At 42.0% G+C, this 14,227-nt stretch overlaps 1 protein-coding gene across 3 annotated transcripts in view; it reads left to right on the plus strand.

Annotated features, from left to right (window-relative positions):
* The window catches only part of LOC118208432 (copine-9-like), a 105,657-nt gene extending 103,708 nt beyond the window's left edge, over positions 1 to 1,949 (plus strand). For all 3 annotated transcript variants that reach the window (XM_035383099.1, XM_035383098.1, XM_035383100.1), the window contains one exon: positions 1,004 to 1,949. In XM_035383099.1, the coding sequence (XP_035238990.1) occupies positions 1,004 to 1,186 (183 nt within the window). In that variant the 3' untranslated portion in view covers positions 1,187 to 1,949. The remainder of the gene's footprint in view (positions 1 to 1,003) is intronic.
* The last annotated feature ends 12,278 nt before the right edge of the window (positions 1,950 to 14,227 follow it).

The following is a 14,227-nucleotide window of genomic DNA, read 5'->3' on the forward strand; positions in this document are numbered from 1 at the left end:
GGAAACAGGAGGTTTGAGTGTATGCACAAAGTTTGAAGATTATATGAACTTTAGATTAAGCAGGATGTCTTAAAGTCATGTAAAATGCATAATGGTGAGTTTTAGAGGACATGGCCTGCACGGTGTTCACATCAGCCATTATTCCTTTGCATTGGTTGTCGCCAATTTATTGTCGCCCCTGACGTTTATTATAAGCACAATAAGTTCCTGCAAGACATTCCACGAGTTGGTCATGTGCGGTAGCGAGCACTGTTTTTTGGCTGTCTATGGTACAGTTGTGGGCATGGCCAGAATAACCGTACAATATACGCTTGATGTATTCATATTTCTGGTAGTCCGTGACCAGCGACACATATACAAAATGTTAGAAGCTCCCCCAATTTATACTGTAGGATAAAGAGGATTATGAAAGATTCATGGTAAAAAAACGCATGTTTATGGATTTATGGATAGCAAACATTAGGGGGTGTGGTCAGTTAAGCGTAGGTGACAAAGCTTATTCCTTTAAAATTCTGAAACCTAAGATTTATTCCTAATGCCTAATTCCTTATGCTGTGTCATATCATGCTGCACCATTTGGAAAACCAAAATTAATGTTCTTATCGATCCTGCCTGCAGCTTGTTGGTTATAAATTATAAAACATTTATAACTGCAAAATAAAAGGCTGTTTAAAGAATAAAGCTGGACAAATGCAAGAAACCACGCCAATCATTCCGCTCTAATGTGACTTCTAAAGTTCCGAATGACCATTCCCAAAGCATTCATATCTCTGAGGTTCTACCGTATTTTATTTCCATGTCTGTAAACATGGCACATTTCAAGAGCTTCAAGTAACTAGTCTCTTTGTACTCAAGAGTGAAACTTTAAGAATGTGTTTAGCTGAATGAGCCAGACACACGCAGCCAGGTAACATTGCCATATTTGACTGGCTGAGAAAAGCTTGGGACGCCAGAGCTTGTTTGTGCCTGACGCCAGGCCCTTTTCCCTCTCTCCCTCCTACAGTTTGTGCCGTTCCGGGACTACATCGACCGGTCGGGGAACCAGGTCCTGAGCATGGCCCGGCTGGCTAAGGACGTGCTGGCGGAGATCCCCGACCAGCTGCTGTCCTTCATGAAGTCGCGGGGGATCGAGCCCCGCCCGGCTCTGGCGGCCACGCCCTCACCCGCCCTTCACATGCGCATCTGATAAGGGGCGGAGACTAAGGGACGGTCACACCACTGTCACCACGCCTACCCTCTTCAGCCCCTCCCCCCCCCCAACATTCCCCATTAACTCGAGTCATACTGTAGATAATTCAGGATCCTCCAAGAAATCCACTTTTTGCTTTGCAGCTTTGCAAATTTCTTGTCTAAACACTTCTCTGCAGCTTCTTGGGCAAATGCAGAAAAAGACAATATTCTGTTTAAGCTATGAGTAGCACATCCACTAGCTTGCGCCAAGCCGCTGGGAAGGAGACGTTGCTTACGAGCTCCATATTGACTGTCATCTTTTCAACAAACTGCCAACAGACACCGACTCCAGGATGACTCCAGTCCCAGCTGGTTCTTCAGCGTTGATCATCTCCACACCTGTTTTCTTTCAGATAAGGACCTATACCTGCAAAAATGGTTCAGAGACCGACTAAACAGTGCTCTGATCAAACTCTCCCCGCTTTCTGTCTCCCCAAAATTGTGTTCCCCGGTCACGGTTGGGGAGGTTCGAAAGTTCTTCTTTATTTTTTCGACGCACATGCACAAATGTTTGTTTATCGATTTATTTATTGAGGAAAAGCGTTTGCGAAAAAAGACGCGGGAGAGAAGACGGTGAGTGGCGGGCCACCTGTTCGGCAGTGCCAGCTCCCCCTCCCCCGCACTGCGCGGTGACTGTCGGGAGCGCTCGTCTCCTGCTGGAGCAGAAATGCCAGTTGCCCAGGAATCCCTGCAGAGTTAGCACCGGGCCGGGGGTTGGGGGGGGGGGGGGGGGGATGCCAGCCTGCCCAAAGTCCCCGCAGGCGGGGAGGGGAGGAAGGGAGGGCTGGCACGGTGCATGTCGGGCCGTGGTTTTGCTGAGGAGGCATCGACATGGCCTCATCCTGCTCATTCGCCCAAAAAAAGGATGAGATCTTGAGCGCCCAGCTGCCGCTTGATCGCACAGAGCCCGCTAATCTGCCCAGCGGCCGCGGGGGCTACATGTGCTCCGCTGTGCGGCCAGGCTCACCTCGTTTGTCCCCAGCTCACACAAGGCTTTCCGGCTTACCGCATGAAAGAGTGACTGCGTGTCTTCATAGTGATGATGCACAGTAAGTTTACACTGTGATTTTCGTGGTTGGAGCTGGTTAGAGTCCGGCACGCCAATGGTCTCTGTGCACCAGAGGAGACCGAGAGACGAGAGGAGTGCAATGTATTCTGCTGGGACCCTGTTGGATGAAAAATAGAGCACCTGGGCAACCCTTTGAACTATAATGCAACGAAAGGAAATTTGACATCCTTCGTTCAAGTTGAGCTACTCTGTACTGTGCAGAAGTGGAATATCTGGTCAAATCTAGAATATCTGTGGTGGCATTCTGAAGAGAATTCCATAGCCATCGAAACACACCACCCAAAGGCTAATTAGTGGCTGTAATCTCTCTCTTTCACCCCGTTCCTGTACAAATAGTTCCTGTTTAATTCAAAACTAAAAGTATCTGAACCTCATGCTGTTTTGTTTGGCACTCAGCAACATATCTACAACTACCCACTGCTTGTTCATTCTAGGCTGATTGAATCAGAGCAGCAGAACCTGCTTTGCTGATTGGAACGTTTGTTTTCACAGATCATTGCACATGAAACAAACAAATTAAAACAACTCTCCTATCAATTGGACTTCTGCTAAGTGAGATATTAAGCTTGAAATTCGATAGTCACCCAAATAAACATTGTAACAAATCATTCCATCCATTATCCATACCCCCTGGACAGGGTCGCGGGAGGTGCTAGAGCCTATCCCAGCATGCATTGAGCGAGAGGCAGGAATACACCCTGGACAGGCTGCCAATCTATCGCAAGGCACACACACCATCTACTCATACTCACCAATTTAGAGTCTCCAATCTGCTTTCGGACTGTGGGAGGCAACCTACGCGGACACAGGGAGAACATGCAAACTCCACACAGAGGCCCTGGCCGAATTCTAACAAGAACCTTCTTGCTCTGAGGCAACAGTGCTGCCCACTGAACCACCGTGCCACCCTACATTGTAACGAAGAATACTGAAATAAGAAATATAAAATTGCGGCCACAGGATGTAAGTTGATAATACAACGACATCCATTTTCCAAATGTTTTTGAATACTTTTTACCTTTTGAAATATTTATTCAAACTTGACCTCCGTTTAGCGTCTTGCCATGGTTGTTCAGTCACAAAACCCAATGTGTTTGCCAGCCTTTGGGAAGAGAGAGAATTGTTCCTGTTGTGTGAACCAGCGGGGAGAATATCCCTCATGCCTCTCCCCATGATCGCCTGCCTACTCCTTCACTCCTGGCTGCATCGCTAAGCCGTCACGCTTAGCGAGCGCCACAGAGGCTAAATGGGATTATGGGGGATTTCTTTTCATTGTCCTTTGTGCAGGTAACGGATAAGCCAACGCTGCCATTTTTCAGCCATGCCCAGCAGTGGGCTGAGGACAGGAAGTGCTAATGTGGGGGGCAGGATGTTGTGGCACAGATGTGGAGCGAGGCCTTTTTAAGGGGGAGTCTGGGACTGAGTACACAGCAGGGGGGGTCTGCAGCCCCTCTCCCAGAAACCCACAGAGTTTCAGCTGCAGGGTCAGCTTGTTTCTGTTATCTCCTTAAAATCATTAACCATCTCTGATGCTAGAAACCAAGTGAGATACGTTAACAATCAGCTACTTTATTTGATCGGTTAAGTGTTGAGTAACAGTAAAAACTGGCAGGCTCTCCAGGACCAGGGCTGGGGCCCCCAGCAAACCCTACAACGCTCCAGGACCAGAATTGGGGACCCCAGCAGACTCGCCAACTCCCTAGGACCAGGGCTGGGGACCCCAGCAGACCCAAACAACACCCCAGGGCTGGGGCCCCAGCAGACCCTCTGGCTCTCCAGAAACAGGGCTGGGGACCCTAGCAGAACCTGCAGCTCTCCATGACCAGAGTTTAGGACCCCAGCAGATCCTGCGGCTCTCCAGGACCAGGCAATATAAAAGGAATATATAAGAAAGGGTAACGTACTGATCCAAGAAACTACAGGCCTGTCAGTTTAACTTGCATCCCATGTAAAATACCGGAATCTGTCCTTAGAGAAGGTATCTATCATTATTTATTGAAAATAACATCCTAAGGGATAGCTAACATGGTGAAGTGGAGTCCCACAAGGATTGGTGCTGAGACCACTGCTCTTATTAACATAGATGACCTAGACAGGAACATTGAAAGTACATTAGTTAAATTTCCAGATGATATCAAACTGGGAGGTTTATCTAACAGTTCAGAATCTACTAAAGCGATTCAAAAAATTAATCCAGAGCTACTTTATGGGGTGAACAAAATTTTGTATGTGCTTAATTTTGAAGACTTGGTAGAAAGAGTTCAAAGCCTGTCAGGTTCTAGGCATTGTGCTGTATCAGTAAAAAGGGCAACAGGATGCTAGGTCATGTGGTAGAGGCAGCATCCTTTAATGGTAGAAAAATGGTGAACATTGTTGGGCTCAACGGCCTGTTGTCCAGTGTGTTATGTTACGTTATGTTATGACTGGGGACCCCAACAAATCCTGTGATTTTGTGGGTCCAAGTCTAGGGACCCCAGCAGATCCTGAGGCTCCCAAGACCAGAGGTACAGACCTCTGGTCTGTTGGGACCTTGTTGAGCATATGCTGGCTGTGACAGACTATTCTGTAGAGATTTTTGAGTTCTGGAGCGTGGGAGGGTTGTCTTTGTCTTCTTTGGGTAGGAGCTCAGATCTGAGTTTCAGTGGGTCCCCCCTCACCAAAAACCACACTGCTCTGCTGTGGGACGTTTGAGTCAAACTCCGAAACAGACAGGCGGGGGAGCCCCCGGCACCTGGGAACAGATCGATATCGCAAAGGAGGGAGTCTAGGCGTGTGGCCTTATTACCAGTTTCCCAAATTTCTGTGCATACGTGTGTCCCTGCCTGCATGTGTGTGTCTGTGTGTGTGAGGGAGAGAGAGAGCGAGAGAAGAGAGAGATTTTTAATGCAGTGTTGAATTTGTAATAATAGTGTTTCCAGTGTGTCAGCTAGTGCGAGAGACCAAGTGAGTGTGTGACAGCGAGAGAGAGGGATACATTTGTAAGTATGGAAAATTTGAAAGAGACGGAGATGGATAGATAGAGGGCGCGTGTGAGTAAGTTCCATTGGAATTCCATTGGGAAGAGAGAATTATTCCCACCTGAGCACAAGAGTGTGTGTATCAGAGGGAGTGTGTATGTGTGTATATGAGTGTATGTATGGATGAGAGTGTGTAAGAGAGTCTGTGAATGAGTGCGATTTGTGTGAAATTAGTTGTATTTTGTGACTAACTTGCTATATCCACATTTGCATGCCAGAAAGATTTGTACAGTGGTTATTGTTGTTGCTGTTTATCATTCACTAATGATATTATCATTACATGCTGAATGCAAACACAATGATATTACATATAATATGTGCTGTATAGAGATTGTAAAAACACATTTATGTGCAATTTGTCAGTATCTATTTACATTTATAAGTGTTATTTTTGTCTGATGTGTTTACAAACAGGAACTGCCTATGTAGTGTAAAAATTAGATACTATAGTTTGTACTATTGAATTTGTTTAGACCACATCATTATGTATAGTGTATAATGTAATTATAGATATGTCATCTTAACACTCTGGGTGTACAGTAGAGCTAGATATGGTGTAAACTGAACGCATAAAAATTATAGACATACATATGTCATGTAAACTGTAAAAAGCCAAACATTACAGAGGGGGCTATTTTTCAGTTTGTGAACAATGAAGAGGATTACTTTTTATACACCAACTATGCCATATATTTCTTGATAAATGCATGAATGTGCTGTATAACATGTGTGCTATTTCAGTGTTATCTCTAGTGAGGATAAGTTTCATGTTCACTCCTCTACTGTGCAAAGTGTTGCTGTTGGTAATTTTTTCAGCTGTTCCATTTGAGGGGCTGTGCGATGTTTGCACCCTCTTCCCAAAATGCATTGTGTAAAGTTGGTCATGTTTATGTACACTTTTTAAGTGGCTGGTGCCAGACTGTGCACAATATTGTATCTAATGCAAAGACTCTCTGGAAGACCCTGTGCAAATGCTTTGTCTTGCATTTGAAGTGTTTCAAAAGATAGAAATATGTGCTTATTTTATTCTGATTTATAAAGAGGAAGATCAGTCAATCTCCTTTCAATATCATTCTGAAACACGAGAGCTAGACGTCTGACGGGATGTTTCCCTTCTGCATGGATGTTAACTGCGAGGATGGATGTTCAATTCTGGTAGCAGCCCAATTAACAGTCTCAATGTCGATTGGTTAAAATGTAAACCATCCCATAGTGTACAGTATAAGATATTTATTGCTTTCAGGAAAAATAAAAAACTTTTAAGTCCACGACTGAATAAAACAGGGTTAATATAATAGCATTTTTTCAGTGGTTCTTTATGTATAATATAAATTTCTAATATAATTTATTGATTTCCTTGGTCTTTAATTTACCCAGAAGTGGAAACTTTCATTGCAGGCGTTTTGTTTGTTGTAATAAGGAAGCTCATGGCATAATTGGCATGCTGAATGACATGTTATTGCCACGGTGAATTACATGTTTGCCAATCATATACCTGCTTGATGGGAGGTTATTAGCTTACAAAAGCACATTCATTTTACAATATATATCTTGTGAGCCAGGGTTTATTGTGCCTATTGAGTCCACGTTCATTCCGAACCATTTCGGGTATAAAAGCTGGTCCCACTTTGTATTAATTAGCCTTTATATCTGTGTAATTACATTGTAACTACAACAGTAAGTCCAATGAAAGGGCTGTGTATGTATATGTTGTATCATTAGTATTACTATGTTACAACCAGTAGCTGTAGCTCTAGTTCATGTGTTCAGCTTCAGTGGCCATATTGTCAAGTCATAATTTTAAGCACAAGCAAATTTGTTCGAGCTTCCCAAAATCATGATAGAAACTTAGAACATGCAGTGCTTGAGACTAAAGTGCATGAAATTTTACAAATTGTAAATGAAGTATTACAGTGTGTATGCACACTGCTGTTACACTTTACATACCTCTGTTAGTACAGTGGACTTACATGGGTGTTATGGGCACGTAATATAAAGTGAGACCTTTGTTTTAAAGCCTGTCTTGCACCACAAGTTTGGACCGCAGCTGTGTTGTCACTATGGTCCTCACTGCTGGTTGCTGTATCGCAGTAAACACATCTGCTTGGACTAAATAAAGCGACTGGACTTTCTCATTCCATATATTTGTCTTTTTATTCTTTTTATTTTTTTTTTGTCTTTTTTGTTGTTGCTGTGTTTTGGAGAGAATCTTTCCTCTTGAAAAAGCACATCATTTTCAGAAAATCGATTCGTTTTATTTGTTTTGCGCTTTTTACAGAGACACTGTCACACTGTTTTCTATTAACAGTGCCACACTTAATAGAAAACAGGAAATTGGATAACTGGGAAAGATCAAGCCTGAAGCCCCCATCCCTGCAGAAAAAGAGCCAGTGGTAAGAAAAGAAGATATAAAGGAGGAGCCCATAATCCACTATCCAGCCTGCTATCAGCAGTGTAAGTTGGGCTGTAGGACTATGGCCCTACAGATGGAAAACAGGAGACCGCCCTGCATTACTGGTAGCTTTCTCTAAGTTACCAATCTTTGTTTTATCCTTTACAATTATCGTCTGTTTGACCCATTTTTAGTTGGGGACTGGGGGGGTGTTCAGTCAGAAATATTTTGATAACTTGCTATTTAATGTGTAGGTCTACTAAACATATCTTGCATCTATTTTATCACTTTCATGATTGGTGAAATTACGTTACTGGTTGAATTGTGTGACATCACAGGTTGAAAACACAGCCTCGTATCTCGTTACCAATATCATTTTTTCTCAAAGCAACATTTTCGCTTCACAAAGCAATAATTATCCTCTGGATAATGCAAAACATCTCTCAAACTAGATGTCCACCCCTCTAGACTTTTAGGTCCTGGCTTTTGCTGAGAACAATAATCTCTGAAGTTGTATTTGGGTTATTTCACCTTCAGACTTCACCTTGGTTTGCCTGGGATACTTCGGAATTGACACCAGCAGCCACTCACCACCCCTCTTGACCTTTCTTTGAAAAGTTCAAACAAGACTCTCTGCGGCTGTTGCTCTGTCATTAGCTTAGCTGCAGTTTACAGTTTAGAATGAGTTTAAACTCGCATTGTCCAGAACAGGTCACATATTCTCATTAAAAATTAGGATTTATGTGTCCTGAAAACCTAGTTTAATGTGCACCTATGATTTAGGCTAAACCCTGTTGCCGTGACTTGCTGAAATTGCTCAGGTTTAACTAAGGTTTAAGTTAAACTTGCAGCACACATGGTTTAACTGAGGTTTAAAGAGAGATCATTTTAATATTTCAAAATGTTAGTGCCTTTCACTACTACTGTGTTGAGTACTCTAATAAAAGTGACAGTAACAACCTTCGTTAATGACTTATATGATTTGAAAAAGATAAAACTTGTGCTCATCACAGAAATTTCTAGATCTTGCCATGTTTAGCCCATTTCACTTTCCCCAGGTGATTTTATTGGTCTGTCAGTAAATTGGGCAATTGAGCCACATATCAATTCCGTCATTCAGACACCTGAAGCTATAAATAAATTGATGAACCTCAATCCTGGGGTCCCCCTGTGTATGCTGGTTTTTCATGTTTAGAGGGATAATTTTGTCAGAAATGCATGGCATAAAAAATAAAGTTCCCATCATCAGATTATGCTATATTGCAAACAATTACATAAAAAGAGTGAACACATTTTTAACTGATCAAATTAAAGACTGAGGTGAATAAATAAGCACTTAATTAGGTAGATGAACACATGTAATTTTTTCCCTAATGGAGGTTTGGCTTGTTATCCTTTGCTTTGCTTTGAATTCTTCATTATCAACCAATTGATTAGTTTTAGTGGCCATTTGTCCATCCTTTCACCAATTAGGTGAAAGCTGTTGAAATATATCCTCATTATCAAACTGTCTCTGCTTTAAAGCCAGAGACATGCATTTTTGGGGAGAATATCAGTTTTGTGTGTGTTCCAAATAACGTTAGTTTGTTTTGAAAATAAATTAGCACAGTCTTGTGTGACAAAGCAAGGGGCATGGCCTTGGAAGGCAGATACTACCCAACAACTTGACTCCAGGCACCCTCGTGGACAGCTCCGCCCTCGTTGTGAACACCTGAGCAGTGTTGCTAATCAGCAGGGACAGAAATAAGAGAGGGTGCTGTAGGGTTTGTGGGAGAGGACAAACTGTGACGGACTGAAAGAGCTTCCACTTGACCTTAAACTTAAACTGCGCGCTAAACCCCTGAAAGCACCGGTATAGCTGAATACGTTCTTAACCGCGCTAGGCTAGTCAAACGCTAATTGATAGAGGTCCTGTAACTCCCCCACCCCAGCAATGGACAGAATGAAAAAGTAGTCTGAAGATTAAAGACAAATAACGCTTCAGACAAATAAAGAGAGAAAACGGCTGAACGGACTCCACAAACCCCTTAAATTCAAACTGAAGCGCGCTCAAGCGTAAAGCTATCATTTTGTGCTCATTCATACCCAACTCGTTTGATTTTATTTTTTTCGGGGGTTTGATTCATAACGGAAATTTCATCTGCATTATATGTATTAAATTGGTGAGTCATTCCTGCTTAACAGCTGTCGGTGTTAAAAAGTCAGCCTTTATCATAATTGCGTCTTCGCGCCGCAGTTGACAGCAAAGGCACCGGTACGGCAGATTTTCGTTGCAGAAATGAAAGGAGGATGAATAGTTAATGTGGAATGAGCTAAAAAGTTCCATCACCGAGCGAGTGCCCGCTGGCCCCGGCTTTTATCCGAGTCTGGATATTCCTTCCACGCTAAGTGAATTGTAACTTCACACGGCCTTGTATTCACTCTGAAACAGGAGACATTGCGCTATTGAGAGAGTGATCTTTGATGACACAGTTTCGGTGTCCTGAAACTCCAGAAAGTGAGCTTTCGAAATAATTATTTTTACGACTATCATTTATCTATGATCGAATATAAAATGATGTGTGAAATACTTTTTGTGTGTGTTCGCAGTCTCAATTGCAGCAGAGAGCAGAGATTGTATTGAATAAAATATGACTATGTCCCAGATTGATGTTATTAAAGTGAAATGGTAAAATCTTTATATTTATTTGAGAGAAATCTTGACAACTGAATGCCATATTGCTAAGAGAAATTATTCCAAAATAAAGTTGTGTTGTATAATTTGTATATACTGTATATGGTTATCCATCCATCCATTATCTATGCCCATTTATCCTGGGCAGGGTCACGAGGGGTGCTGGAGACTATCCCAGCATGCACTGGGTGAAAGGTTTCGCAGGTGTTTCTGATTAGTCAGGTGTGTTCAATTGATTCCTTAGTGCAGGTATGATAAGTTTTGCAGATGAAGGTCAAATAAGTCATTATGTAGTTGAGAATTAAAAAAAAACAAAACAAAAAAAAAACAGCCAGAGACATTGGCCAAACCATAGGCTAACCAAAGTCAACTGTTTGTAACATCATTAAGAAGAAAGAGAGCATTGGTGAGCTCAGTAGGTCCTGGTAGGTCAAGAAAGACCTCTCCAGTTAATGGCCGTGGAATTCTGATCATAATGAAGTCCTCGAAACTCCTGTTCGGCAGATCAGGAACACTCATCAAGAGGCAGGCATGGATGTGTCACTGACTACTGTCCACGGAAGACCTCCTTTGCTTACCAGTTTGTGATTTCTAAGCTCACCATGGATCTCTCTCTTCTTAATTATGTTCCAAACAATTGGTTTTAGTTAGTCTGAGGTTTGGATGTCTCTGACTGTTTTTATTTCTATTTCTCAGCTACATATTGGCTTCCTTGACCTTCATCAGTTGAAGGTCAAGGAAGACCCTCATGTTGACAAATGCCAATTATAGACTCCAAAGTCAATCAAAAGTCTGGAATCAAAACTAGATACTGTAAGCTCTCTTATACCTGCACAAAGGACACAACTGAACACACCTGTCTAAACAGACACACCTATGACTGCATTTGTTCCAAACATTATGATGCCCTGAAATAGGGTGTTTGTGTAGAAAAAGCGCAAGAAAATAGTCACTTCAAAATACCTAAAGACTCACTGAATCAGTTAGCTGTTGTGCATACCACTGCCCGTTATTACACTTCTGTCCAGAATCAAGACTGTGTGTGTGTCCATGTGTTTGTGTGCGTGTGTGTATGTGTGCGTACATGTGTTTGTGTGTGGGTGTGTGGCAGGGTGGGGGTGGGAGTGCGGGTGGGGGAGGGGGCAGTGCACATGAAAATAGGCCGCTGTATTTACTCTGAAGTTGTCTTTGAGCATGATAATTGAATTGAAGTTTCTTTGAACTACATTTTTAACAAGGCTATCTCAGAGAGGGCTTCAAAAGCTTTGGGGTTATTTATTTATTTGAAAATATATTAAAGAAACATTATAGGAATGCCCGCAAAAGCCAACAGGGACGTCTGGTCCTTTCATCAATAAGGGTGTCCCAGTTTTTAAGAAATAAGATGGTGTGTGCTGTCCTTGTAAACATGTTAATGATTTTCATACTAACATACACGGCTGAATAATGTAATATGATATTAAATTTAAAGGATGAGGGTATTTAAATATCCTACTATTCTTTAAAAATTCTGTAGGTATGCTACAGTTATATTATTACCTGCCAAGGTAATAATTTAACAGTTACAAACTTCATTAAAACTAAGAAAAGTACGGAGAGCAGCAGGTAACCTAATGTGTACTGTACAGCGCCATGTTCTTGTCCATTCGCTTCATCTGCTCAGCTGCAGGTCCTAAATTAAACATGGTATTAAACAATAGGGCTCCAACTAGTGGTGTAATTCAGAACACCACACAAGGGTCACATTTTGGTTCCCCATCCCTGAACTAACGCACTGAGAGGAAAATTCTAGCGGTCACCCAATGCGTCAAGATTGACTTTTTTCTTAGCAACTTTTGATTAGATATTTCAGATCCCACTGTTTAAAAGGTTCAAGAATTTTACGTCATATAAGTTAACCAACAACTCAAAATGAACAGGACTGACCTCTGCGATTTTTTAAGTAAAGACTGATTGGAAATTAAATTCAGATAAAATAACTCGTTCTCACTCAAGGAAAACGCTAATTAAAAATAGGTCAGTGGAAGTAATTAAATATTATGCAACCATAACAACGTGGCATGTAATTTGCTTTGATAATTCAACTTAAACGCGTTTGTTGATTTGACACTGTAAAGCGATTTCGTTGTGGTGGGTTCTGCGTTTCCATGTTAAATTGTCAAAGGGTTTGAACGCCATCTAGTGGTTTAATTCAGCTCACTGTTTCACTGTTACACAAAACTGATTCTAATATAACACAAAAATGTTTATCGATAAATCTGACATTATCTTCCAGATTAAAACTAAATATATATGTATGGTGTATTTGCCACATAAATGCGCCTTTAAAAATTCAAGGAATTGTAAAGCTTTTTATATCTGATCAAACTCTGCATGTCCAGCACACCCAAGAGCACTGCAGCTGGACTGCAGTGACAATAGTGATTGTTTTACTGTCATGTCTACGGTGCTTTTTCTTTTGCTTGGGTCACGTGTCATTTGTTGCAATCTCCGCAATTACTCCCAACAAAATAAATAAATAAATAAATAATAAAAAGTTAATGGCCCGATGCCGTGGCAACGGCACAGGAACTAGGCTACGGAAAGATGAGGCAGTCCTGCAGAACACGTTCAATATGCAAGCCTTATACACGTAGACAACATATGCTAGTGTTAAACCTACAGCAATTTATGCAGCATCGATAGAGAAGACGACTTAAAATCATTCAGGGTCTAAAACAACCAAGGTCTGGAAAATTAGAAGCTTGAAAGGTGCAGTAGCCTAGGGCTACGCAATTTTCCCTATAAGATACGACTAATGACCACAACAAATAGTTTTTCTTTTTCTAACGACGAAGATTAAATTCGGCACCTCATATCGTGTTTATGTCGTCTAAATTCACAGTTTTACTTTTTGGCATCCTGAGATCTGCAGGATGGACAAAAACGCTGCCAATCCCGAGGTCAGTTTAAATCAACTTGAGATCTGCCGGATGAACCAGGGTACTGCCAGGTCCCCAAGGCCTCTGCGGACGTGGCAGGTCTCGAAGAAAAATTGAAACTATGGGGACCGGCACCCACAGAGGGGCGATGTGAGAACACGGCAGATGCAGACAGACAGCTCGCAGCTGGTGCCGCTGTACGCAGGGTGGAGGGACAGGCGACTTTTTTAAAAAAGCAGATGCAATATTTCAACCAAGCTTTTTGTGGAACATTGCAGTAAATGATCCTAACTGGCAAATCATATTCCATTGGCGTCAACATATTGTTTTTCAGCCATCTAGGATTTTGTCAAACACCCATGTACTGTAGACATCCAGCTGCTATTTTGGGTATTACATTTATGGACCATTTTCCTTAAGAGTTGTTCAAAGTTAGCTGCATGGTCAAACAATATGGCCACAATATACCTACAAATTATGTGACTAAGTGCCTTAAAGGAAGAGTGGCCATATTCACATGATTACCTTGAGGCCTGGGGGGGTGAGGGGGGTGAGGGGGGGGGGGGGGGGGGGGGGGTGCACACAGCAAGTTTGATGAGAAAAAAAAATAATGATGAGAATAATTGCGTGGTAAGTTTCTGAAAGGTTTCTGACTTTGGTGTTGATGCTGTCTAACTATCAAAGCTTGGGTGACATTCATTCGCAGGCAGATTCAGTTTTCATTTGCTGGAAGTTAGAAGCCTTTTTTGGAATGGTTTGTTTGAGTTGATTAATTTGACTTAGCTCTTTGAAGAAAGGATTTTGCAGTAAATTGATATGCTTGTTAAATAGATGAAAGCAAGTTGCAATGAATGACGAGTTTAACAAAAAATTCTGCCCTGTCTGACAAACTGACAAACTCCCATTGCTCATTACAGAAGCACT

The sequence above is a fragment of the Anguilla anguilla genome, chromosome 11 (assembly GCF_013347855.1).
Source record: "Anguilla anguilla isolate fAngAng1 chromosome 11, fAngAng1.pri, whole genome shotgun sequence".
Classification (NCBI taxonomy): Eukaryota; Metazoa; Chordata; class Actinopteri; order Anguilliformes; family Anguillidae; genus Anguilla; species Anguilla anguilla.